Here is a 24,543-nt window from a genome sequence, read left to right as displayed (position 1 = left end):
CGTTATGTTGAGTATAACTTCTTTATCTGAAGTTGTTGTTTTCATTTGGTCTTCAACCTGTGGGACAGAGTCCCCAGCTACTTAAAACCTGGGAGGCTGTCATGGAGGATATTCTGGAGCATTGCAGAGCCAAAGGATGCCCTGCTTCTGGATAGAAGATCAACCTGTAATGGGAAACAAAAGTATGTGAAGATGCCCAGGTAGCTGCACAGCAAATGTCATCCAAAGAATCTGAACCAAAAGACAGCTGAAGTAGCCATAGACCTAGTAGAATGTACCTTAACTTACCTGGCAGAGATAATCCTTTGGTTGAATATGCCAAGAGTATGCACCGAGAGATACGAGCAATGGTGACCTTCGATACAGGATTCTCTAAAAAGGGCTTAGAGTAGGAAACAAAGTTGATCAGACTTGCGAAAGGCCTTTGTTCTGTGCAAGTAAAAATGTAATTGTCTATGAAAATCCAGCAGGTGCAATTTATATTCTCCCTTACTCTTAAAGTTTGGAAAGAAAACAGGGAGAGTGATAACCTGGTTAATGTTTGATTCTGAGGCCATTTTCGGAAGGAAAGAAGGATTAGTACACAAAGATACCCTGTCTTTATGGCAGATCATATAAGGAGGTTTAATTAAAAAGGCTTGAAGTTTCAACACTCTTAGCTGAAGTAATGGCAATCAGGAAAGGCTGTCTTCCAAGACAGGAACTGCAGATGCACTGAAGCAGCAAGTTCAAAGAGGGAAGAAACTAAGGCTTGAAGGACCAATGTAAGGTCCCAAGGAGGCGTAGGGTCCTTGATTGGTGGCCTATGAAGAAACATACCTTTTAGAAAGGCTTTTAAGAGCTTAGAAGCCAGAAAAGCTGAATTATCCCCATGTGGAAGTTAGATATAGCCACCAGCTGAACTTGAACCGTAGAAAAGCTGGCACCCTGTTGAAAAATACCTGCCAGAAACTCTTACGTTTGCAGGAACTGGGGCTGTGAAGGGACCTAAGTCACGCTGAGATGCCCAAATCAAGAAACATTTCTACTTACTCGACTAAACCTTCCTAGTGGAAGATTTATGAGCTGCTGCCAAAATCTTCTTAACTGGAGAAGTGGAGTCCTAACTATCATGGGAACTGCAGCAGCTAGGCAGTGAGCTTTAGACTGGCCAGATCTGGATGTGAAATCAGATCTGGAATCAGATACAACGTCCAGGGAGGACACACTACAGGAGACCAGAGAGACCACTGAGAAGGGAACTATATTTGGTGAGGTCATAATAGTGCAATGAGGATGACTGAACACCCAAGCTGTTGCACTTTCTGAATCAACTTTGGAATCATGGGAAGTGGAGGATAAGCAGAGAGAAGACCAGAGGGCCAAGCATGGACCCGAGACTCCCACTAGCGGGGGGTTCAGAGTGAAGGACTTGCTGCACTTCATGTTGGAAGGAGAGGCAAAAAGATTGCAGCAAGGCTGACTCCACTTTATAAAGATCTGTTTTGCTACTGAAGAATTCAGAGACCACTTGTAAGGCATCAAGATAGACCTGCTGAGCCTGTCTGCCAGAATGTTGACCTCCCTGGAATATGCTTTGTCACCAGAAAACGGCCAGTGGAGATCACCCACTCCCACAATCTCATGGCTTCATGACAAAGGGGGGATAAGACCTGGTTCCCCTCCGGTTGATGTACCAGAGTACCGACATGTCTGTCTGGACGGCAATCTTCCTTAGGGGAAGATGGGTATGAAAAGCTTGTAATGCCAATAGCACTGCCCTCATCTCCAGGATGCTGATATGCAAATGGGTCTCCAGGGAAGACCGCGTGCCTTGGACTGTCCTTCCCTAACAATGCCTCCCCCCACACCTGAATAGGAAGGCATCCAAGGTCAGTGGGGGGTGGGGTGAATAAATGAATGACCGCAAAGGAGGTCTGGAGACTGAATCCACCAGAGAAGACAATCCTTGCAGGATTGAGAGAGATGAACAGGATGGGATAAAGGTAGATCTAGAAATCACCACTGGACTGCTGGAGTCCATTGGAGCACCCTCATGTGTAACCAAGATGTGGGTACGAGGGTGATCATGGCAACCATGGACCCCCAACACCCCTAAGACAAATCCTGTTGGGGAAGACTGAGCTTGAAGGATGCACAAGACATGACATCTGAGGGACTGAAGTCTGTCTGGCATCAGAAAAATTATGTCCAACACAGCTCCAATGAAATCCAGAACTTGAACTGGTTCTAACAGGAATTTGTTGAGATATATGGTGATGCCCAACTGGTGGGAGGTCTGGATAAGGTTCATAGGTTGATACTAGGCTATCTGTCCTAGGGCATTTATAAGCCTAGCCAGAGTGTGTTTGGCTTTCGCCACCCTTTTAGATTAGTTGACTGTGCCTCTGTATAGTAGGTCACAGAAGATAGCCCTTTTAAGGTTAGTTTACTGTGCCTCTGTCTAGTAGGGACACAGAAGAGATCACAGGGGTAAACCTACGATCTCCCATCCACTCGTCAAGATTTCTCTTGAAGAGGGTCATTGAGGGGCTCTGCCTAACATGGATTGGGATTTTGTTCCAGTGTGAGGGGACCCTCTGGGATATGAATCTGTCCCTCCAGCATGTCCTATTTATTTCTGTACTGAGGTTTAAGTCCCTGGAGTGTGGAGCTCTAAGGGATTTGGATTTCCTGAGGTGGAGCATGTCCATTAATTCTGGGTTGGACATGGCTTTATACGTCAGGCACTGATTGCCTCTGAGTAGGCGGTAAGCAACTGAGTAGAGCTGGAGTTTCTTTAGCCTAACTGCGTAGGGCATCTGTGAGTTCCTTGATCCTCTTGGTGAGGTACTTTTGGGGTTTTTCCAGTTGCTGCAGGTGTCGGGTAAGGTACATCCCAAATGGGGCATTGTATTCAATTATGGGCATGATGAGTAGAGGGGCACAATGACCTCTCTTGATCTAGATGTGAACCCTTTCGTGATAAGGTGGGCTATATAGAAGGTCTTTCTAACCACTTTGGCAACGTGAATGTCAAAGGAGAGATTGCCATCTACTTAGGTCCTCAAATCCCTAATCACTTCTTCCATACTTAATGGATTACCACCTATGTGGTAATTTGTGGGCACTTTGTTTTTCCCAAAGGGGATGACTATGCACTTTTGGCATTTAGCTTTAGGCCATAGCTCTGGCATCAGTTATCCGTCTCTACGAGACCATTTTGGAGGATGCTTGTGTCGATTATGGCACCCAGTTTGCAGTCATCTGCGAACTTGGTCAGCCATAGTCCTCCCGTGTTAGCCTGTAGCTCAGAGAAATATATACCGAACAAGAGTGGTCCCAGGACTGAGCCTTGTGGGACGCCACTTGTAACTGGTTTAGAGTCTGACATGGCACCTGCAATTCTGACCATGTGGGTTCTATCCCTGAGCCAGTTTGCAACCCATCTTGTGACACAGGGGTTGATATTTAAGCTGGTGAGCTTATTTATGATGCCCGATTGGGGTATTGTGTCGAAGGCTTTTGTGAGGTCCAGGTAGGCTGTGTGGACTGCCTTCCCTTCATCTATGGCCTTGGGGACTGTTTCAAAGTCGTTGACCAGGTTCAAGAGGCAAGATCTGCCCTTAAAGCCGAATTGGGTAGGATCCAGTGTTTGGAGGTTCCCAATGAGATCCATGAGGATACGCTCCATAGCTTTGCAGACCAGGCTAGTCAGGCTTATAGGGCAATAGTTTCCAGTGTCCGTTGTGGCACCACCTTTGTGCAGTGGGACCACTGTTGCTAATTCCTGGCTTGACAGAGTTGATGCCTGGAGGGAGTGGAAAGGAGCCAATCGTCCAGGGAGGGAAAGACTTGGAAGCCCTGCAGCCGCAGGTGAGCTGCTACCACCGCCATCACTTTGGTGAACACCATGGGGGATGTGGTGAAACCAAAGGGTAGCACTCTGAACTGGTCATGATTGGTCCCCAGCCAGAAGGGGAGAAACCTCTGGAGAGTCTGCCCACTTTGATGTGATAGTATGCATCTTGAAGGTCTACAGAGCACATCCACTTATTCTCGGGCAGTATAGATTGGAGTGTGACCATCTGTAATTTCATCTTGGCAATGGACAGGTTCAGGGTTGAAAGATCCAGAATTGGTCTGAAGTCCTCCCATTTTCTTTGGCACTAAAAAGAACCTTGAAAAGCTGCCTGGTCAGGGGGATGGGCTGGATGTCTCTTTTCGAGAAGCTTGTAAATTTCCAGTGCTGCATCCTCCATTTACGCGGGCGAGACGTCCAGGAGGTGTTTGAGTGAAGGGGACTGAATATCCTCTGGATATGATCTGCAACACCCAATGATTGACTGTTATAGACTCCCAGGATGTTATGTGTAGCAAGAGTCGACCCATGACTGAGCGAGCAGCCAGGCAACACTTCGGGGCTGCTACGTGGGCCTGTCAGGGAAGGAATCCTGAGACTTGTGGTTCCTTGGACCCCCTCTGCTGAGAGGGAGGCATCTGTCAACTCCCCCCTGCCTCTGGGGGAAGACGAGTCCTGAGCATCCTGGGAAAAACCCTGAGACTTCTGGAACCACATCATCTTCTCCCCTCGTTGATTCCTGGAAAAGGTTCTTTGAGGAGTTGAGAAGTGGATTCCGACCACAGACAAGGTTTTCCTGTCCTTCTCGCTGTCGACCAAAGTGTTATCCTACCTGGACCTCGCAAAAGCCTTCGACACAATACCCCACTCGGGCATCATAAATAAGCTCACCAGCTTAAATAGCAACCCCTGTGTCACAAGATGGGTTGCAAACTGGCTCAGGGATAGAACCCACATGGTCAGAATTGCAGGTGCCATGTCAGACTCTAAACCAGTTACAAGTGGCGTCCCACAAGGTTCAGTCCTGGGACCACTCTATGTAACTAATCTCACTGGAAATCCACATCCCACCCCCACCCCAAACAAAAAAGACCACAGTGAAGAACTTCTCTAAAGCAAACTTCACACTACTCAAGACTGGTGTGGTATCCTTCAAGGCCCCTGAGCCAGTGGAAACCACAACCCAAGCTGCGGAAGCCCTTACAAATGCCTTCTATGAACACCTCCAGGACTGCATGGATCAGGCAATCCCAAATAAAACCAAGACTCTTTCCACAAAGGGCAAACGTCCAGTCTGGTGGATCCCAGCCATTAACAAACTTTACAATAAGAGGAGAAAGCTATTACATGATAGAACAAAATCCATAAAAGGGAAGTCACCCCTGATCATTATTAGTAAAAAAATACGAGCACTCATAAAATCAACTAAGGCCAATTTTGAGAGAAAAATTGCCATGGATTCAAAGGACAATCATAAGGCCTTTTTCAGCTATGTTAGGAACCTGGGTGGAAACTCCCAGATATGCTCAGAATTAGTCCAAGATGATACAAAAAATCACTGAACCCACAGAAATTGCCAACATACTGGCAGACAGGTTCAGTGCAAACTTCACCCCCCTCTCCCCCCTAAAGGAGGGATAACTATCCCAGCAGAGTGTAGCCTCCCAGACATCTCAAATGCGCAGGTGAAAGCTGCTCTCTCTAAAGCTAAAAACACAGCATCAATGGGACCGGATGGTGTCCCCGGCTGTGTGCTACATGAGCTAAATGAGGAATTAAACCCGCACATAAGGCAGCTGTTTAATCTCAGCCTTACCACAGGATACGTGCCCAAGGAGTGGCGTCACGGCAACTGTGGTCCCACTCCACAAAGGCGGTGCCTCTACAGACCCTGGTAATTACCGCCCATAAGCTTAACAAGTCTAGTCTGCAAAGCTATTGAGAGGATCATAATGGAGCTCATAAACAAAGATATAGGGGACTTGCAGACATTGGACCCGACCCAGTTTGGCTTCAAGGGCAGATCATGCCTTTTGTACTTGGTCGACTTCTTGAACGGTCACCAAGGCCATTGATGAGGAAAGGCAGTCCATACAGCCTACCTTGACCTTGCAAAGGCCTTCAACACAATACCCCACTCGGGTATTGTAGAAAAACTTACCAGCTTAAATGTAAACCCATATGTCACAAGATGGGTTGCAAACTGGCTTAAGGACAGAACCCACAGGGTTAGAGTTGCTGGCGCTATGTCAGACTACAAGCCGGTCACAAGTGGTGTCTCACAGGGCTCGGTCCTTGGCCCCCTATTGTTCGGCATCTACTTCTCAGAAGTACAGGCCAACATGGGAGGACTTTGGCTGACAAAGTTTGCAGACGACTGCAAACTGGGCGCCATAGTGGAAAGTGCATCGGACACGGATATCCTTCAGAAGGGACTCACGGAAATAGATAGCTGGTGCCAGAGCCATGGCCTGAAGTTAAACGCCAAAAAATGTATAGTCATACCCTTCAGGAAAAACAAGGTAACCCCAAGCAACCATATAGGTGGCAATCCACTAAGCACAGAAGAGGTTATCAGGGACCTAGGGACCTGGGGACCCAGGTTGACAGTGGCCTTTCTTTTGACACTCACGTTGCTAAAGTGGTTAGAAAGACCTTCTACATTGCCCACCTGATCATGAAGGGATTCACATCCAGATCTAGTGAGGTCATTGTTCCCCTGTACTCTTCACTTAGACCAATGATAGAGTACAATGCCCCATTCAGGATGTATCTCACCCGACATCTGCAGCAATTGGAGAGACCCCAAAAGTTCCTCACCAAAAGGATAAAGGGACTCCAAAATCTGTCATATACTGCCAGATTGAAGAAACTCCAGCTCTATTCATTGTTGCATACCGTCTGCTCAGAGGTGACATGTGCCTGACATACAAGGCCATGTCCAACCCGGAATTAATGGACATGCTCCACCTCAAAAAATCCAAATCCACCAAAACCACTAGAGCAAGCGACTTAAACCTTAGCACGGATATAAATAGGACGTGCTGGAGGGATAGATTTATCACTCAGAGACTCCCTATGCTGTGGAATAAAATCCCGATCCATGTGAGGCAGAGTACCTCGTTGGCTCTGTTCAAGAGAAATCTTGACCTGTGGATGGGAGATCGTAGGTTTATCCCGGGAATCATCTCTGTGTCACTGCTGGACAGAGGCACAACAAACTAATGGGCACAGTATTTTTTCATATAAGGGGTGGCATAAGCCAGAAAAATTTGGGCTATGCTTATAAATGCCTTAGGGCAGATAGCCTAATATAAACCTATGAACCTATGAACTATGTACAGTCTTCCCAAAAAGAGTGGAACCATCATATGGGGCATTCATAAGAGGTACCTTAAAGGGCTCCAAAAAGGTAAAAGTCGGAGCCAGGCAAAACATCTGAGGGTAACTCCTGCTCTAGCGGTGCCTTTGATAGCGTGAGATAGGAGCTGCACAGAAACATTGGAGATGGAGGTAAGGATGGCCATCTGGGAGGCAAAAAATGTATTTTCCTCTGCTGACATGGACACTGGGGGAGACCCAGCAATCTCCTTAACCAGTTCACACTGAAGCCTGATGACATGTGCCATGTAGTTCAAGTGCATGTACAGAGAACGTTGCTGAATCATAAAATCACTTCCCAAAACAGTCCATGGTCCTAGAATGTCAGTCCGGTGGATAGACTGTGGAGTTCTCCTGTGCTAGCTCCTTTGTGGTGGCTGCCGCCACCAGGGGATCCCTTAGACCAGTGTTGTTTATCTGAAGGGGCACTGAGGATCTTTTTGGGGCATTCTACACCAGAGATGTAATAAGATCAATCAGAGAATCCTCGGGAGGAGATACCCAGGATGTAGACGGTCCTGCACCAAATGCCTCCAGGAACATAGACTCATCAGGGCTGGGTTTTTGGGCAGACCAACCCCCATGCTGATGATGGATCTCAATGATTTCTCCAAAGGAGACGTCCACTGGGGGTGATCGGGGGGAACCCTCCACTTCCTCCAAGTCGGTGTCCTCTGTGACAAGACTCCAGCGGTGAGTGTCTCTCCTTTTGCACATGTGTTTTCGGGGAACCTCCTCGGGGAGGACTCAAAAATATCAAGCTGTTCCCGTGGGGAAACTCCCTGGGGCAGAGAGGTGGTAGGCTGTCCATGAGGGGCCAGGATGGCGGAATCCAGACCAGACACAGAGGGAGCCAGGACGAACTCCAAGGACGAAAAAGTCAAGGCTCTCGATGGAACAGAGAGGACACGCTCCACCATGTTGAAAGCAGAAGGAGAATGAACCCCTGGAGCTGGACCATGACTGGGTCCGTAATCCTCTGAGTCAAAGGGGGAGGCGGAGCTGAACCTCCTCATCCTCCTGTCCACCTCAGCTTCGGAGAGGCTTCGAGTGGACCTAGCAAAAGAGGCCACAGACACCGGCCTAGACAGGTGGTGAGGGGAAGCCGACACCGGGGAACGGCCCCAAAGACACCTTCAGCTCGGGGGCGAAGCAAGATGAGTGGAGCCTAGGAGAGCCAGAGCTAGGAGCCAGACAAAATTTCGCAGCCCGAGGAAGAGAGGTTGGGGCTTCCTTGGCCTATCCCGGTCTTTGTATTTGCGCTTTTCTCCATCCCTGGTCCTCTTGGTGGGAGGTTGAGTCCCAGAGGCCGGGGCGGAGGAAGCAGCAGCAGAAGAAGCTTGGGCCTCCACAGTAGGATGAGGAAGAGACCTTTAAGAATCAGCTTATTTCTCCTGTTGATCAATGTGTGGGGACTGAACCCTGTGCAGATCGAACAGGAGGAATCAAGGTGCTGGACCCCTAAGCAAACTATGCACAGTGTGTGGCCATCCACAAGGGAAAGCTTGTGGCCAAACTCGTAATTTCTGAACCCTGTTTTGGGTGTCTCAGCCATTGAAAATGGTAAGAGAGACCACAAACACACACACTAACTCAGAGATAGAGAAGGGAACAGCAATAAGTTTTTTTTTTTTTTTGTAGGGGAAAGAGAAATAGGTAGAAAAGGTTGAACATTTAGAGTTACAGCCAAAATTCACTTACCCAAAAAGGCCCGGTCGGTGCACAGGGCACGGAGGGAGCAATACATATGGCAAATGAGATATGAGGGGAGGAAGAAGACGGGGGCATTATGGGTAGGGGAAGGAGCTACAAGCTCGGATCTGATGATGGAAAAAAAAAAAGTGGCAGAATCGGATCCATCCAAGATCAATGTCCCACAGGTTGAAGCCCAAATGAAAACAACATCTTCAGATTTTAATATTTCAGGCATTACTTCATTAGTAATTTTTGGTTACATGCCCAAGTATTATCTCCTCAAACCTGTAGCAGTGGCCCTAGACAAAGTATTTGTACTATCAAATACACTCCTCAAAGCATGTTTAGATAACTGGGAAAGACCAGAAATAACATGATTCAGGAAGGAGCTACCCTTCTGCAAGAAGTGTGGCCGAGTATTCACTCAAATTATCTGCACAACTCAGTAAAAATTTCCACGTGTGCCAGGTAGTTAAAAATTGTGCAGGCTAAAGTGGAAGAAAAATTCTCTGTTAAGAGTTTCCCCGTAGGGACTTGCCAAACAGAAATAAAGCTTGAAGCTGATTGCTGCTCCTGTGAAGCCTCAGAGCTGCTTCCTCTTGAGGAAGCAAGACAGTACTGAAGTCAATTTACCCTTTGCTGATTTCCCTCCATAGTGCTGGCCAATCAGCAATCAGAGGGTAGGAGAGAGGGAGTAAGACCTTTGTGAAGCTGTTCTTTTGTTGTAATCCAGGTAGGATAAACCCATAAAACCAAAAAGCTACTGCAGCAACAAGAATGAGAAACATCTTAACTCAAAGTAATAACTTGACATCTTACTGCAAATGACATTGATTTAACACTGTTTTACTTGTCGACATCTGTGATTTATGTCAATTGTATGTTTCTGTGCATAATGGAATAACACACTTTAATACATTTAATTTGAAATCAGAGCTGTTACTTTATAGCATTCTCCAAACTGTCTGCATAATCTTTTACAGCAAGAGCCAAATTACAGCCTGAAATCCAATATGAGTTAAGCAGTGTAGCAGAGTACTTAAAGGAACAAAAGCGCTTCACTTCAGGCCTGTCACTGTACTTAACAGTACAGTTCGACTTGAATAATTTAAGCCAAATCTTGAAGCAAACAAAAGGTGTAGCTCTCAAAATTAACATTTGTAAGTCAGGGAAATTATTATGTCTTCATAATAGATAAACTCAACAGCAGTCTTGAAAGAGGTTACCCTTACAGTCCTTTTAAAACAAATGCTGAAGGGCACTCAGGTGAGTTGTCTTGTTCATTCTGAAGTTGGTAGGGCATCATATACCTGGGAATGGAATCCTCCAAGTGTACATAGTTATTAACATATAGCCTGAGACACAGAAAAAGAATGCAAGAAACATCTGCTTTTTGTTAAGTGTATTCTTCTCTAGGGAAGGTAATGCACCAATATTATGACTTTTGCTTTAGTTTTAGTTGAGCCTTCTATGATAAGTAATTAAAAGGTACATTTGTGTACACCTACCATAAATGTAGATGTTCGAGTGTATTCACTGTTGCAGTCATTACACTTGGGTAATCTGCTGGCAGGTTGCCCTCAGTCGGCCTGATTAACAAAGTCTTGGGATCTGCGTTGGTTGCTGTCCCTTCTTCCATGACGTTAGGTCGTCAGGGGTATAAAACAAGCAGCCGGTGCCATTACATCAGTTTTTCTTGCCCCAGATGCCAGGTGCCCCCCAAATGGGGAGCCAAATATTTAAGTAAACACAAAAATATACCTCCAAACAAAAGCAAATGCACCAAAAAGGCTTTTAAGCATAGTAAAGGAAAGTAGAGGTATAGTAAGAGAAAAACAGGGGGTTGGAGGGAGGGTAACCAGGACTACAGCAGTGAATACACTCGAACATCTACATTTATGGTAAGTGTACACAAATGTACTATGTTCTTCGTGTTTCACTGTTGCAGTTATTACATTTGGGTAAATTCCCAAAGCTATGGTTGGGAGGATGGATTTATACAGCATTAAGACCAGCTATAAGGTCCTGCATGACTGCAGTGGCAAAGCCAGCTCTGGATTTAGAAGAGAAAGGTAAATGGCAATGTTTGGTGAACGTATGAACTGAGCTCCAGGAAGCAGCTTCTAGAATGTCGCTGGTAGGAACACCTCTGAGAAAGGCTGTAGAAGTAGATGCAGCCCTGGTGGAATGAGATCTGATCCCCTGGGGGATAGTTTTACTATGGTGCATGTAGCAGAAACAAATACAATGGCTTATCCATTCGGAAATAGTCTGCTTTGAAATAGCCTTTCTCTCTGCCCCTGCAGCAAATGCCACCAGTAGTTGCTCAGATTTTCTTAGAGATTTTGTCCTGCTAATGTAAAATCTAAGTTGTCTGTGTACATCCAATGAATGCAGAATCTGCTCCCCCTTGTTCTGTGGATTGGGAAAGAAAGTTGGCAAATGAATGGTCTGATTAAGAGCCACACTGGATACCACCTTAGTCATGAAGGATGGATTGGTCCTGAGAGACACCCTGTCCGCATGAAAAATAATGAAAGGCTCCACTGCCATAAGAGTCTGTAATTCGGAAATCCTTCTAGCTGAAGTGACTGCTAAAAGGAAAGCTGTTTTCCAGGAGAGAAATTTTAAGTCTGCAGTAGCAGACGGTTCGAAAGGAGGGAGAGTGAGTTTTTCAAATACAAAATTGAGGTCCCAGGCAGGGGTTGGAGCTCTCCTGGGTGGTCTTCAGTTTATTGCCCCTCTGAGATACTGCTTTAGCAGAGTATGAGAGAAGAGGGGAGGTCCTGTGTTGTAATGAGCTGAAATGGCTAAGGCATAGATTTTTATGGAAGAAAAGGACAAGCCCTTGTGAAGCATCTCAGTTAAGTATTGTAAAATCTGAGGAATATTGGGCACTGTTGTGCTTATCCCTTGTGATTGATTCCAGGCACAGAATCTTTTCCATTTGTCAGCATAAGATTTTCTAGTACTAGGCCTTCTTGTCTCCAAAATGACATCCATCACAGGTTTGCTGAGGGATGCTAAGGGTGAATTTAGGTGATTAGCCATGCTGCAAGTTTCAAAGTTTGGAGCTGAGTGTGCAGAATTTGGTTGTTCTGCTGAAACAGGTGCCATGGTGGAAGGTGCGACACACTGCACAGGAGTGGGTACCAGTGTTGGCGAGGCCAGTCTGGAGCAACCAAAATCATTTTTGGTTTGTCCTGTGTTACTTTTAGTAGAACTTTGGAGAGCAGCGGCAGAGGTGGAAAAGCATAGACGGACAGGTTTTTCCAGCTGAATGATAGAGCATCTACTTTCCAGGCTTTTTTGTGATGAGTCCTTGTGCAGAATTTGTCCAACTGATAGTTCTGGGGTGAGGCAAGAAGATCTACATCTGGACTCCCCCATTTGCATATCAACATGTTGAAAATCCGTGGTTCCAGTTTCCATTCGTGTGGGTCCATGAGATTTCTGCTTAGTTCATCTGCCAGAGTATTCGGCTTTCCTGGCAGGAAGTGAGCTTGTAGTTGTATTTGACAGGTCAAGGCCATGTTCCACAATGCCGTGGCTAGTCTGCAAAGGGGGTAGGAGTGTGTACCCCCTGCTTGTTTATGTACCACATAACTGTGGTGTTGTCAGTCTATCATTAATTGTCCTGGATGAAGGTAGTCTTTGAAGGCTGTCAGTGCATTCTGTACAGCTAGCATCTCTTTTTGACTGATATGAAGGTGCATTTGATTTGGGCTCCATTTGCCCTGAATGCACTTCCCCCGACAGATGAGCCCCCCAAGCATAGTCTGATGCGCCTGTAGTTAGGGTTTGGGCAGCAGGTGGTGGAGTAAACGGTAGTCCCTTGTTTTGGTGGCAGGCCTCTGCCCACCATAGGAACTCTAGTTGCAGGCAAGGTATGACAGGAATCATTGTTTCCAGGCTGTGACAATGTTGACTCCATAAACTCTAAGTACCACTGAAGTTTCCTAATATGCAGTCTTGCATATGGAATTAGAAGAATGCAGGAGGCCATGAACCCCAAGGCTTGCAGACAGCAGGGTTTTTGTGGCCACTTGTTTGAAGTAAGTTACCAAATGAATTTGCTTTTCTGGTGCAAGGTAAGCCACCTGGGCAGTTGTATTCAAGTTTGCACCCAGGAATGTAATTTTTTGAGAGGGTACCAGTTGTGATTTCTTTTCGTTTATGGTGTACCCTAGACAAGTTCGAACCCTTTTTACAAACGCCAGATGTTTTTGAAGAATATCCCGGTTTTCTGCCTGAATTCAATCGTCCAGGTATGGATATATTGCAAAATGCAATTACTGGAGCCAGGCACTCTGTGAAGACCCTGGGTGCAGCAGATAAGCCAAAGGGCAGTGCACAGAACTGGTAATGCAAATAGCCTGCTTTGAAGTGGAGGTATCTTCTGCATGATTCCCTGATTGGGATATGCAGGTAACCCTCTTTTAAGTCTAGAATTACCAACCAGGCATCTTTGCCTAGCATGGGAAGTAACTGTTGAAGAATCAGCATCTTGAATTTTGGAATGTAAAGAAATGTATGTAAGAGTAGATAAGTCCAGAATTGGACACCATGATTTGTCTTTTCTGGGTACCAGGAAAAGTCTTGAATAGAAACATTGTCCCTTTTCCTCTTCTGGGACTGGTTGAATAGCTCCCATGTTCATGAGAGACAGTACTTGTTTCTGGGCCTCTGCCCACTGATTTGGGGGCAGGTCTGGCCATCCGTTTGGGATTGGCAACGTGTGGAAATTAAATCTGTATCCCTGGGATACTATATTTAGAACCCATTTGTCCTGGGTTATAAGTTGCCAGTTCCTTGCATGAAGTGCTAGTTTTTCCCCCAAAGGGGCAGCTAAAAGTTAAGTGCTTGGTAAGTCTAGAGGGAATTCATTGAGACTGCTTATCATATGGAGGTGCCTTTTTGTTTCCAGATTTTAGGAGGCGGCACCCCACTGTTTTGTTCTAAAAGTCCCTTGTGACTGAAACCTGTAGCTTTTGGAATGTCTGGGTTTGACTTGAGTGGCTCTCGAAGGAACTGGAAAGGACCAGTTCTTAGTAGGCCAGTGCCTACTAAATCTTGGAGGTTGCACTTGTAAGAAGTCTTTCACAGTTTGCATAGATTTAGCTTTATCTTCCATCTTTTTTAAAACTTCTTCAACCTTATTACCAAAGAGACGGTCCTGTTGTAAAGGAGCATCCAACAATTTTGCTTTAACATGATCAGGCAGAGTTTGCTCTTTGAGCCAAGCATGCCTTCTTAGCACAGATCCAGTTACAGCAGCCATGCAAGAGACCTCCAAAGAATCAAAACCACATTGCAAAGTGTGTTTTCTAACTTGTTCAGCTGCATGCATTAAATCCTATAAATCTTTTTTCTCCATACAGTCAGAAATTAACATTTTCTGTTTAAGCAGTCCTATGATATGCTGCTGACATTTAAGCATATGAAATTGACAGTTTAAAGCCCCAATTGCCAAGGTGGCGGAAGTGTAAACCTTCTTAACCCATCTATCCAGTGCCCTGGAATCTCTGTCAGAAGGGGTAGGATTTTTAGCAGTAGAGGCCTTAATGCCCTTGGGACCCTGAGAAATGGTTTCAGGATCTGCAATAGGATTTTTGAAAAGGACTTTGTGAGAGTCAGGAACCCTGTATTATCTGTCTGGCTTACAAGGAGCTGGAGACAGATAATCAGGAGCCATGCTAGATTCTGAAAAAAAACATCAACAATGTCTAGAACAGAAGGTATAGCCAAAGGCCTATGCTGAGGAAGAAGAAGAAAATCTCCAAGTCTCTTTTTAGATTCAGAAAAATCCTGACTTCCCAATGGAAATGTTCCCGTAAGGTATGTAAAGTTTCCTCAAAAGAAAAATCCTCAAGGGGAGAAGCAAAAGGAATGGAATCTTCTGCATCAGAGTCCTCACAAGTAGGTATAGACAAATCCTGTTCATTAGAAGAGTCAGAAGAAATAGAATCCTGTTCAGAAGATTCATAATCAAAGTCTTGCCTAGGCCTCTTAGAAGGGGGGGGGGGGGGTTGGCTACCCCTGATCAGAGTAATTAAATCTTCAGCCGTTTTGATCATTTGTTTTTTAGGCATAGAGGCCTGCACATGTGGCCCAGGCGTCGTTTTTTTAGACAGACTTAGATTTTGGCTTTAGTTTTGAAGATGGCATCGGTCTAATATACAAATCTGTAGGCCTGAAAACACCCTCAGAAGCCGGTGCCTGCACAGCGGCTCCGGTCCCATCTAAGGTAGAGACATCCACAGGTTACATAACTGAAGCATCTCGTGGCATACCGGACTCCAAATGGGTCTCAGTAGAGGCCTGCAAATCAGAAGTAGCGGGTATCAGGGGCTGCAAAAGCTCCTCACTGAGTACCGGCGAACTGGCGACTGGCTTAGAAGTGTCGTCAGTTCTGGACCTCGACAGCCTGTCTCTTTTTCTTTGCGTTTTTTAGGTATTCCGGTAGTCGGATTGCTAACAGACGACATTTCTGGATAATTAAAGCATGAGCCAAAATATTTAGAAGCAAAAATTTACCGACGTTTAACAGTGCGTTGATTAAATTTAGCACAAAACCGACAGCAAGGTACATTGTGGTCAGGACCTAGGTAAGGCATACAGTACAAATGAAAATCCTTATGAGGTATTTGCTTCCCACAAGTAATGTAATTATTAACTTTTACTGACATCGGTAAGGAGCAAGAAAAAGTTTCCCCAACGGGGTACTTAACTTTTTAGTTGAAGACTTTAGTTCTGGAACTCGAAAACGAAAATTTCAGGAGTCGTCCTACCGGCACTTGCAAACTGCATCTGCTTCGGGCACCGCAGGGCAAGAAAGATTGATGTAATGGCATCAGCTGCATGTTTTATACCCCTGACGTCATGGAAGAAGGGACAGCAACCGGCGCAGGACCCAAGACTTTGTTAATCAGGCCGACTGAGGGCAACCTGCCAGCAGATTACCCAAATGTAATGACTGCAACAGTGAAACACAAAGAACATCTTGAAACAGTTAACACCAATTTCCTATCTTAACATCCTTTTTGGATGGACGCCTCATTCACTGATTCACTGACAGTATTTCTGGATACCGCATGTTACCTCAGCCAAAAGTATCTTTCCAATAAGGTACCTGAACTCAGACACTCCTTTTGAGGTAAATGCCACTACACCTTACCCTGATGAAATACTCCTTGCAATGTACCTAACACTTAGCAACAGGCAAGTTTACTTCATCTACGGACGTCTCAGTGGTAGCATTGTCACCTCACAACAAGAGGTTCTCCAGTTTGATTCTCGGCTGGGGTGCCTTCTGTGCTGAGTCTGCATGTCATCTCTGCATTCGTGTGGGTTTCCTCCCACGTTACAAAGATGTGTGTCTGGAGCACTTCTCCCTGGGCCTCTGATGAAAAATGGCTTTGTCCCAAGTCAGACTTTCATGGTAAACAAATGTTAAATAAATAAAATCTACTCAATGTCAGAACACAAGAGTGTATATGTACTACATGTTTACCCCTACAGAAAATCAAGATGCCTACATGCTACTCTCTTTTCCGGTAAAAGGCTTCTGCATACTATATTACAAACAAGTAGCAAATTATCTTATCTGGTTGTTAATTTATGCGATTGTTGACTGCAGTAGAGCACTCATCCATATGGACCATTATCATGCTCAGCCGAGGTATATATAACACACACAGACATGCAAGAACATTTGTAAGAAAGAACAATTTGCAAATCAAGTAACTTATTGCAGAAGTTGAACAAGTTTGACTGTGCAAGAAATAACATGGCCAGAACTATTTTACACACAGTATTAAAATGTTTTAAATAACATTTTGTACAAACTGAGCATAAGATGTTCTGTAGAACAGAAGTCAGTTCAGAAAGGGAGACGAACAAGAAAAACTGAAGTGTGAAACAAGCTAAATATGTTTGACAGTACAAAGTAAAGGGTGGATGGCTGGGTATTAAAGATACAAGTTATGGTACCCTTTATGAAGTATTTACAACATATCATTTGTACACCGAGAAAGAAATTTTAGGCAGGATTTGCTTCCAAATCACAGACCTGAATGATAATCTCCAATTCTAATAGCTAGTGGCTGTTTTTCTCCATGTTATAATGCATTATGGAAAAAAAAAAGCTAATGTACTGTAAAGCAATAATTATTACATTTTAATAAATGTAATAACTATTGCTATAAAGTACATTTGAGTAAAAAAAATAAATACTGCCACCCTCGTGTTTATAAACAAAGATTAGCTTCTACATCTACCTCCAAACTAATCTCATATTAAAGTCTATTTGACTGTAAGCATTTTAACAGCTGCTTTACTATTCTACTAAACTGTCGCCTTGAATGTGTTACTTAAAATATTCTGTAGTTTTATACTTAGTTGTCAACTACATACTCAATATACCAGCTATTAAATATTTTTTATAGTTTTACTTAGTCATTTATTTTACTATACTTAAAATAATGTTTTATACAATATTTTAACTGTTTTATTCAGCTGTATCTTAAAGTGATGAGCTACCTGAACAATCCCTTCTATTCCTGTAATGAAAAATAAAGTACTGCTTTATTCAGCGGTCTCTGTTAATATTTGGGAATAAATACCCATTACTGTTCTTTGGTGCATCAGTCACTGTACAGCACACTTGACAAATCAATTACTGCCCTATGGATCTACTTAACCAAGTTATGGAGCAATGTTCAAAATGTCTACATTTTAGGCATCTCATTGCGTCATGTAGGATAGTTGGTATATGCTACAGGTTTAACAGGTCTGCTTACACCACACTGCATGTATGATAGTTGGTATACACTACATGTTTTAAATGTCTGCTTACACATTCCATTATACAACATGATTACTTTTACACTCTTAAAATTTTACTCTTGCTCTTTAGAGCCCAGTCTTTGGCTGAAATAGGCCCATTCTTTATCAGGTCATCACCTAGCTCAATTACGCAGTTTAAAAAATAAACATTCACTCAATCCATGGCTTACATGTCTAGAGATGAAGCAGGACATGGGCCCAATCTCGGTGAACAGTCCAACCTACAAAAGACAAGAGTAAAAACACTGTTAGAGAGAAACAAGTCTGGAAAGTACAATCTATGTGCATGTTCACATGCTCTCCACTCACTTCTGTACAACTTTAAGACAGGTCTTGTAATACAATATCATGTAAAGTTTTTTTTTTAAAGCATATTTTAACAACTGTTGCAGAATTGTATTCTGCAATTTATTCAAAAAAGTAAAAAATGCCAGTTTTTAAAGTATCCTTTGTTACAGACCATGTGATATTTTCTTTCATATCTTTAAACAATTATTCATCTTTCGGCTTTTCCCAGTTATAAATCAATTAAACAATTTTATTGTTTAACTGTGAAATCCCAGTGCACACCAAAAGTGCATAGAGGAAAAACAAAACACAGTGCAACTGTCTCGTAAGGGGGTTGATTTACAAAGGCTAATGCGGTCATTATAAACACTGGCCAAAGTGAATTTCATAAAAGCATTTCAAACTACATAGGCTTTTTCAGTCTACACTTATGCTACATCTAGAATAAATCACCCAGGGCCACCATCTTGTCTGTCTACAACATCAAGCAGATGAGCCACTAATCAGACTTGGAGGCTCCTGAGTCATAACCAGTACTTTACCCCTCTATACCACCAGCAGAGAAAAAAACAAGCAGTTATTAAATTCAGTTAAGAGACTTCTTCAACTCAACTGTAAACACTAGAGTTGGTAAATCTGAAAATAAATTGGCAATTTTTGTCATTCCCTTTTAAGAAACAGTCTTTTAGGCAAACTGGTAAAAGTTGTTAACAGAACTCGACAAGGAAGCGTGCAATGTGAATAACCTAATGACTTTATAGTCAACATCTTGGCTAACACTGAAAAAAAAAAGAAGTTATGTACTCACCATAACATTCCATCTGAGTAGGTACTTCATTTGTCTGCAACCTGTGGGTATCGGATCCGAGCTGGCAGCTTCACAAGCTACAAGATCCGAGCTCCTAGCTACTCCCCCCTACCCATAATCCCCTGCCACTAACTGTATTACCTCAGATCGATTTTGCCCAATCTAAGTCATAACCTCGACAGAGGTATACTGAAGACCTAACCTCAAGACAGCAATATTTCAGGTGACCAGAAAAACCTGAAAAAGGGTTAGTGGGGTGGCAGGGGGGGACTGTTGCAGACAAATGATGTACCTACTCAGATGGAACGTTATGGTGAGTACATAACTTCTTTATCTGAAGTAGTTACTTCATTTGCTCTGCAACCTGTGGGACAGAGTCCCCAGCTACCTAGACAATAACCCTGGGTGGCCTTATGGAAGAATATTCCGAAGCACTGCGGAGCCAAAAGAAGCCCTACTTCTCGATATCATATCCAGTTTATAATGAGAAATGAACGTATGAGAAGAGGACCAGGTAGCTGCTGAACATATGTCGTCCAAAGGAACCCTGGACCAGAAAGCTGCTGAGGTGGCGATGGATCGGGTAGAATGAGCGTGTATTCCCACAGGAGCTGGTTTGTCTGAAGATACATACCCCTGAACTATACATTAACAAATCTAATTTGCTAGGGTCACTTTAGAAATGGCCCTTCCCCTGGCTGATTTTGCAAAGGACACAAACAACTGATCAGACTTGCGAAAATCTTTAGTTCTGTGCAAGTAAAAACGTAGTTGCCTGTGTATGTCCAGTCTGTACAATAGGTACTCTCCCTTATTCTGAAAATTTGGAAAGAACACGGGCAAATTGATTGATTTTTGATTCCGAAGCCACCTCAGGTAAGAAAGACGGGTTAGTCCTGAGAGACACTATCTCTGTGAAAAATGAGATAAGGGGGTTTCTTACACAGTGCTTGGAGTTCCGAAACCCTCTTAGCAGAAGTAAAAGCTACCAAGAAAGCCGTTTTCCAGGACAAGAATTTTAAAGGAATCGAGGCTGCAGGCTCAAAGGGTGGACTCGTCAGGGCTTGCAAGACTAGCGTCAAATCCCATGGGGGCACCACCGTTTTCACAGGAGGTTTCAAGAGAAAGATGCCTCGCAAGAAAGTTTTGCATAACTTTGTGGATGCCAATGATCCTAGTCCATCTTCCACATGAAAATGGGAAATGGCTGCTAACTGCACTTTAACCGTAGAAGCACTCGCTCCCTGCCGAAAAATCAGCTACAAGAAGTCCAGGATTGTCGGAATAGGAACTATAAAAGGATCCAGGCCCTTATCTGTTGCCCAGATGGAGAAGCGTTTCCACTTGCTATTATAGATCTTCCTGGTAGCCGGCTTATGAGCCGCTACCAGAATGGCCTTCACTGATGATGAGATACCGGGAGTCCTAGCCATCAGTGGAACTGGATCAAACAAGCCGCAAGCTTGAGGTTTACCAGGTCTGGGGTTTGACATCCTGTGGGATGTGAAATCAGGTCTGAAATGGGTTCCAGTGTCCAAGGGGGAGTTAAACTGTGAGACCGCAGGTATGGGAACCACATCTGGCGAGGCCAGAATGGGGCTAGGAGGATAACTCTGCTCCCCAACCGAGAGGCTTTCAGTATGAACTTCGTCATAAGCGGAAGGGGAGGGTAAGCATAAAGAAGACCGGGAGGCCAAGCATGAGCAAGAGTGCCTCTGGGAGTCTCCCCCTCGGGGGGGAAGTATTGCGAAGTACTCGCTGCATTTTGTGTTTAATGGAGAAGCAAAAAGATTGCAGCGAGGCCAACCCCACTTGCGGAAGATCTGCTTCGCAACTGATGGATTGAGAGACCACTCGTACAGAGTCAGAATTATCCGACTCAGTTTGTCCGCTAATATGTTGGACTGTCCCAGAATGTGAGTTGCTACTAGAAAGCAGTTGGTGGATATCGCCCATTCCCACACTCTCATAGCCTCTCGACAAAGGGGATAAGACCTGTTTTCCCCCTGTTTATGTACCAGACTACCGACATATTGTCTGTCTGGATTGCAATAGTCCCCAGAGGAAGAAGGTTGTGGAGAGCTTGCAATGCTAGAAGCACCGCCCTCATCTCTAGGACATTGATATGCAGAGCGGTCTCTAGGGAAGTCCACGTGCCTTGGACAGTTCTGCCTGAACAATGCCCTCCCCTACCCAAGGCGAGAAGCATCCGTGGTCAACGTGGCTTGGGGTTGGGGAATCACAAAGGGTCTCCCTTGCCTCAGCTCTCGAGAGTGAAGCCACCAAAGAAGGGAATCCCTGCAAACTCTGCTCAGTGGAATCAGGGAGCTAAATGGGTGGAGTAATAGGGAGCACTGAACCTGGAGGGTCCATTGTAAAACCCGCATTCGCAGGCGTGCATGAAGGGATAGACCAATTGCCGCTGCCACAGACCCTAGTGCCCTCAGAACTAACTCTGCCGCAGGAGCATGGTTCTGAAGAAGAGTAAGCACCTGAAGCGACAAGCTGCTCAGCCTGTCCGTCAGAAAGGATCGAGAAGCACGGGTATCCAAGCTGGCCCCTATGAACTCTAAGACTTGTACGGGGTGAAGGAAGGATTTTTGAAGATTCACTGAGATGCCTAGACTCTGGGCAAGAGTCAGAGCGTAATCTCTTGCAACGTAGAGTTGATGCCTGTTGCCGGTGGTAAGAAGCCAGTCATCTACGTACGGGAAAACCTGAATGCCTTGAAGTCTCAGGTGGGCTGCAACCACTGTTATGATTTTGGTGAACACCCTGGGGGCTGAGGTGAGGCCGAACGGAAGAACCATGAACTGACCATGACTGGCTCCCAGCCGGAAGTGGAGAAACCTTCTAGATAGTCTGTCCATCAATATGTGGTAGTACGCATCCTTGAGGTCTATACAGCACATCCAGTCGTTTTCCTGCAGCAAGGGGAGAATTGAATTGTGACCATCCGGAATTTTTCCTTGGGGATGAACAGGTTCAGAGCGGACAAGTCTAGGATGGGTCTTAGGTCCCCCATCTTCTGTGGCACTAAAAAGAACCCGGAGTAATAACCCAATCCGGACTGTTCTGGGGGGACGGACTGGATGGCTCTTTTTCTTAGCAACTTCGAAACCTCTGAAGCCGCTGCCTCCCTCTGATCGGGTGGAACATAGGGGAGGCGTCTGCTTGTAGGGGGAAGGCTTAGGAAGGGAATGGAGTAACCTCTGGATATGAGGCGGAGCACCCATAGATCTGTCGTAATGGACTCCCAATTTGACAGATGCGCCATCAACCGCCCCCCGACTGCCTCCAGAGATGGACAGTCGAGTAAGCCCTCAGGGCTGCTGCACGGGTCTGTCAGAGAAAGGCTCTCTAGACCCGAAATTACGCGGCACCCCTCTGCCTCTGGGCCGGTGTCCACCTTGTCCTCCTCTGCCTCTGGAGGACGAGGGTTCCGAAGCTGGATGGGATTGCTGAGACTTGCAGAACCACAGCTTCTTTTGTCCCCTCCGATTCCTTGAGAAGGATCGTTGGATTAGAAAAGCGGACCCCGACTGCAGACAGCGTCTTCCCGTCCTTCTCACTTTGGACCAGCGTTTCGTGAACGGTCTTGCCAAAAAGCGAAGACCCGTCCAAGGGCACATTCACGAAAGATGCCTTGAAGAGTTCCGCGAAATTGCAAAGGCGGAGCCAGGTGTGACGCCGCAAGACGACCCCGGCTCCGCTGGCCCTAGCGGCTCCTTCCGTTGCATGAGAAAGCAGCAGCATGGACATGTTAGATATGGATTTTAGAGTGGCCATACGAGTCGAAAACACATTCTTGTCCTCGACCAACATGGACTCCAGGGGTGCTGCAGCGAATTCCTTAATCAAGTCTCGCTGTAGCCTAATGGTATGTGCCATATAATTAAGAACCCTCACAGAGAAGGTCGCTGAAGCAAACATCCGCTTCCCAATGCGGTCCAGCGCCCAAGATTCCTTATGCGGCGGGTGGACCGAAGAACTCTCTTGGGCGAGTTCTCTCTTCGTGGCAGCCACCACCAACATGGCATCAACCGGAGACCCCTTAGAACACGACTGTTTATCTGATGGGGGGCTAAGGACACTGTCGGGCTGTCTCAGGATTGGCTCCATGGTGACTGGCTCCTTCCACGCCCTGGTAGTAATAAGGTCTACAAGGGGGTCAGCCGGAGGGGACACCCAGGAGGTAGACGGGCCTGCCTCAAACACCTCCAGGAACACGGATTCATCCACGGAAGGTGTTTGGGCAGACCACCCCCCTCTAATACGCAACATCTCCATGATGTCTTCGAAGGAGACATCCTCGGGGGGGGGGGTGATCTTGGGGAACCTTCCATTTCATCCAAATCAGTGTCTGTGGTGATGGACTTAGGGGAGTCCAGGTGCCTCCTTTTACACCTCCATTTACAAGGGACCTCCTCAGTGGGACTGTCCGAGGAGGGCTCAACGGCTTCCTGTTCCTCCACGGGAACCAGCTGGAGGGCTTGGGCAGGCTGTTCCAATGGATGGATGACGGAGAATAGAGCCATATGCAGCGGTGGTGCGGGAAGATCCGAAGCCCGGACCGGGGACCTGGAGGACCTCGACAGCACCCTCTCCACTACCTCAAAAGCCGAAGAACTACTCTCCCCAAGCTCCGAGAGCAATCTCCTCGGCTCTGAGGTAGGGACCTGAGTTGGAGCCAATACGCTCAGATCCGAGAAGTGTGCTCCAACCTCAACAGTGCCGGAGACACCAACTCCCCTGAATCCGATGCTCGGCCCTCGGCCCCGAGAACTTGGATCCGAAATACTCGAGGGCATGGTCAGCGAAGAGACCGGAGCTATCGGCGCCGACAAATCCCTGGCACGGAAAGGGCACGGATCCGATGACTCCAAAACCTAAAAACGGGTTGGAGGAGGAGTGATCAGAGCAAAGAGAGGCCGCACTCCTCCCCTGGGGGGGGGGGGAGGCAAGAGCACCCCCATCTGCATTTGAGTCTGCAAGAATCGACGCATCATCCGATCCATATCTGCGTCGCTGAGGCTCCTGGTCGACCTGGGGGAAGTCGTCGAGGCAGACCTAGAGGGTCGCCTCGACGACCTCGAGGGAGACCGGTACTCCCCCTCTGGCTCCAGCGAAAAACGAGGCAAATGGAGCCGAGAAAGGGAGGATCCGGAAACCCTCAAGGGAGAGCTAGCCAGCTTAGATGGCGGGGCTGAGGGTTGAGTCTCAGCCCGCCTTTTTTGAGACCTGTGTCTCTCCTTATCTTTGTGCCTCTTCTCTTTAGAGGAAGAGGCACCAGAGTCCCCCGAACTCAAACGCAAATCGGGAGGATGAGTTCCCGGTTAAGTGGGGGGAGTGGAAGACACTGGGGCTGAGGAGACAGCCTGAGCCTTGGAGGGGGAGGAAGAAGCATCCGAATCCAGGGGGAGCAAGCCCGCCAGGATCAGCTTATTCTTCCTGTCCTCAAGTGCCCGGGGGTTAAAGGCTGCACAGATTTGGCAAGCCGTTGATAAATGGGCCAACCCCAGGCATAAAATGCACTGAGTGTGGCCATCAGCAGGAGAAAGCTTATGGCCACACTCAGTACACTTTGAAAAAATGGCCTTAGGCCCTTCAGCCATTGCCACGAATACACGCACACCAAAACACTAAGTGGGAGGGGGGAAAAGGGTTTTGGGGAAACCCCCAA

At 46.0% G+C, this 24,543-nt stretch overlaps 1 protein-coding gene across 2 annotated transcripts in view; it reads right to left on the bottom strand.

Annotated features, from left to right (window-relative positions):
- The window catches only part of POLR2G (RNA polymerase II subunit G), a 357,869-nt gene that overhangs the window by 154,040 nt on the left and 179,286 nt on the right, over window positions 1–24,543 (bottom strand). For both annotated transcript variants that reach the window (XM_044075668.1, XM_044075669.1), the window contains exon 4: window positions 17,935–17,985. In XM_044075668.1, coding sequence (XP_043931603.1) covers window positions 17,935–17,985 — 51 coding nt within the window. The remainder of the gene's footprint in view (window positions 1–17,934; window positions 17,986–24,543) is intronic.

This window comes from Protopterus annectens, chromosome 6.part1, assembly GCF_019279795.1.
Source record: "Protopterus annectens isolate FY-2018-M chromosome 6.part1, PAN1.0, whole genome shotgun sequence".
Classification (NCBI taxonomy): Eukaryota; Metazoa; Chordata; order Ceratodontiformes; family Protopteridae; genus Protopterus; species Protopterus annectens.
Note: the sequence above shows the minus strand (reverse complement) of the source record. Positions and strands in the feature narration are given on the sequence as shown.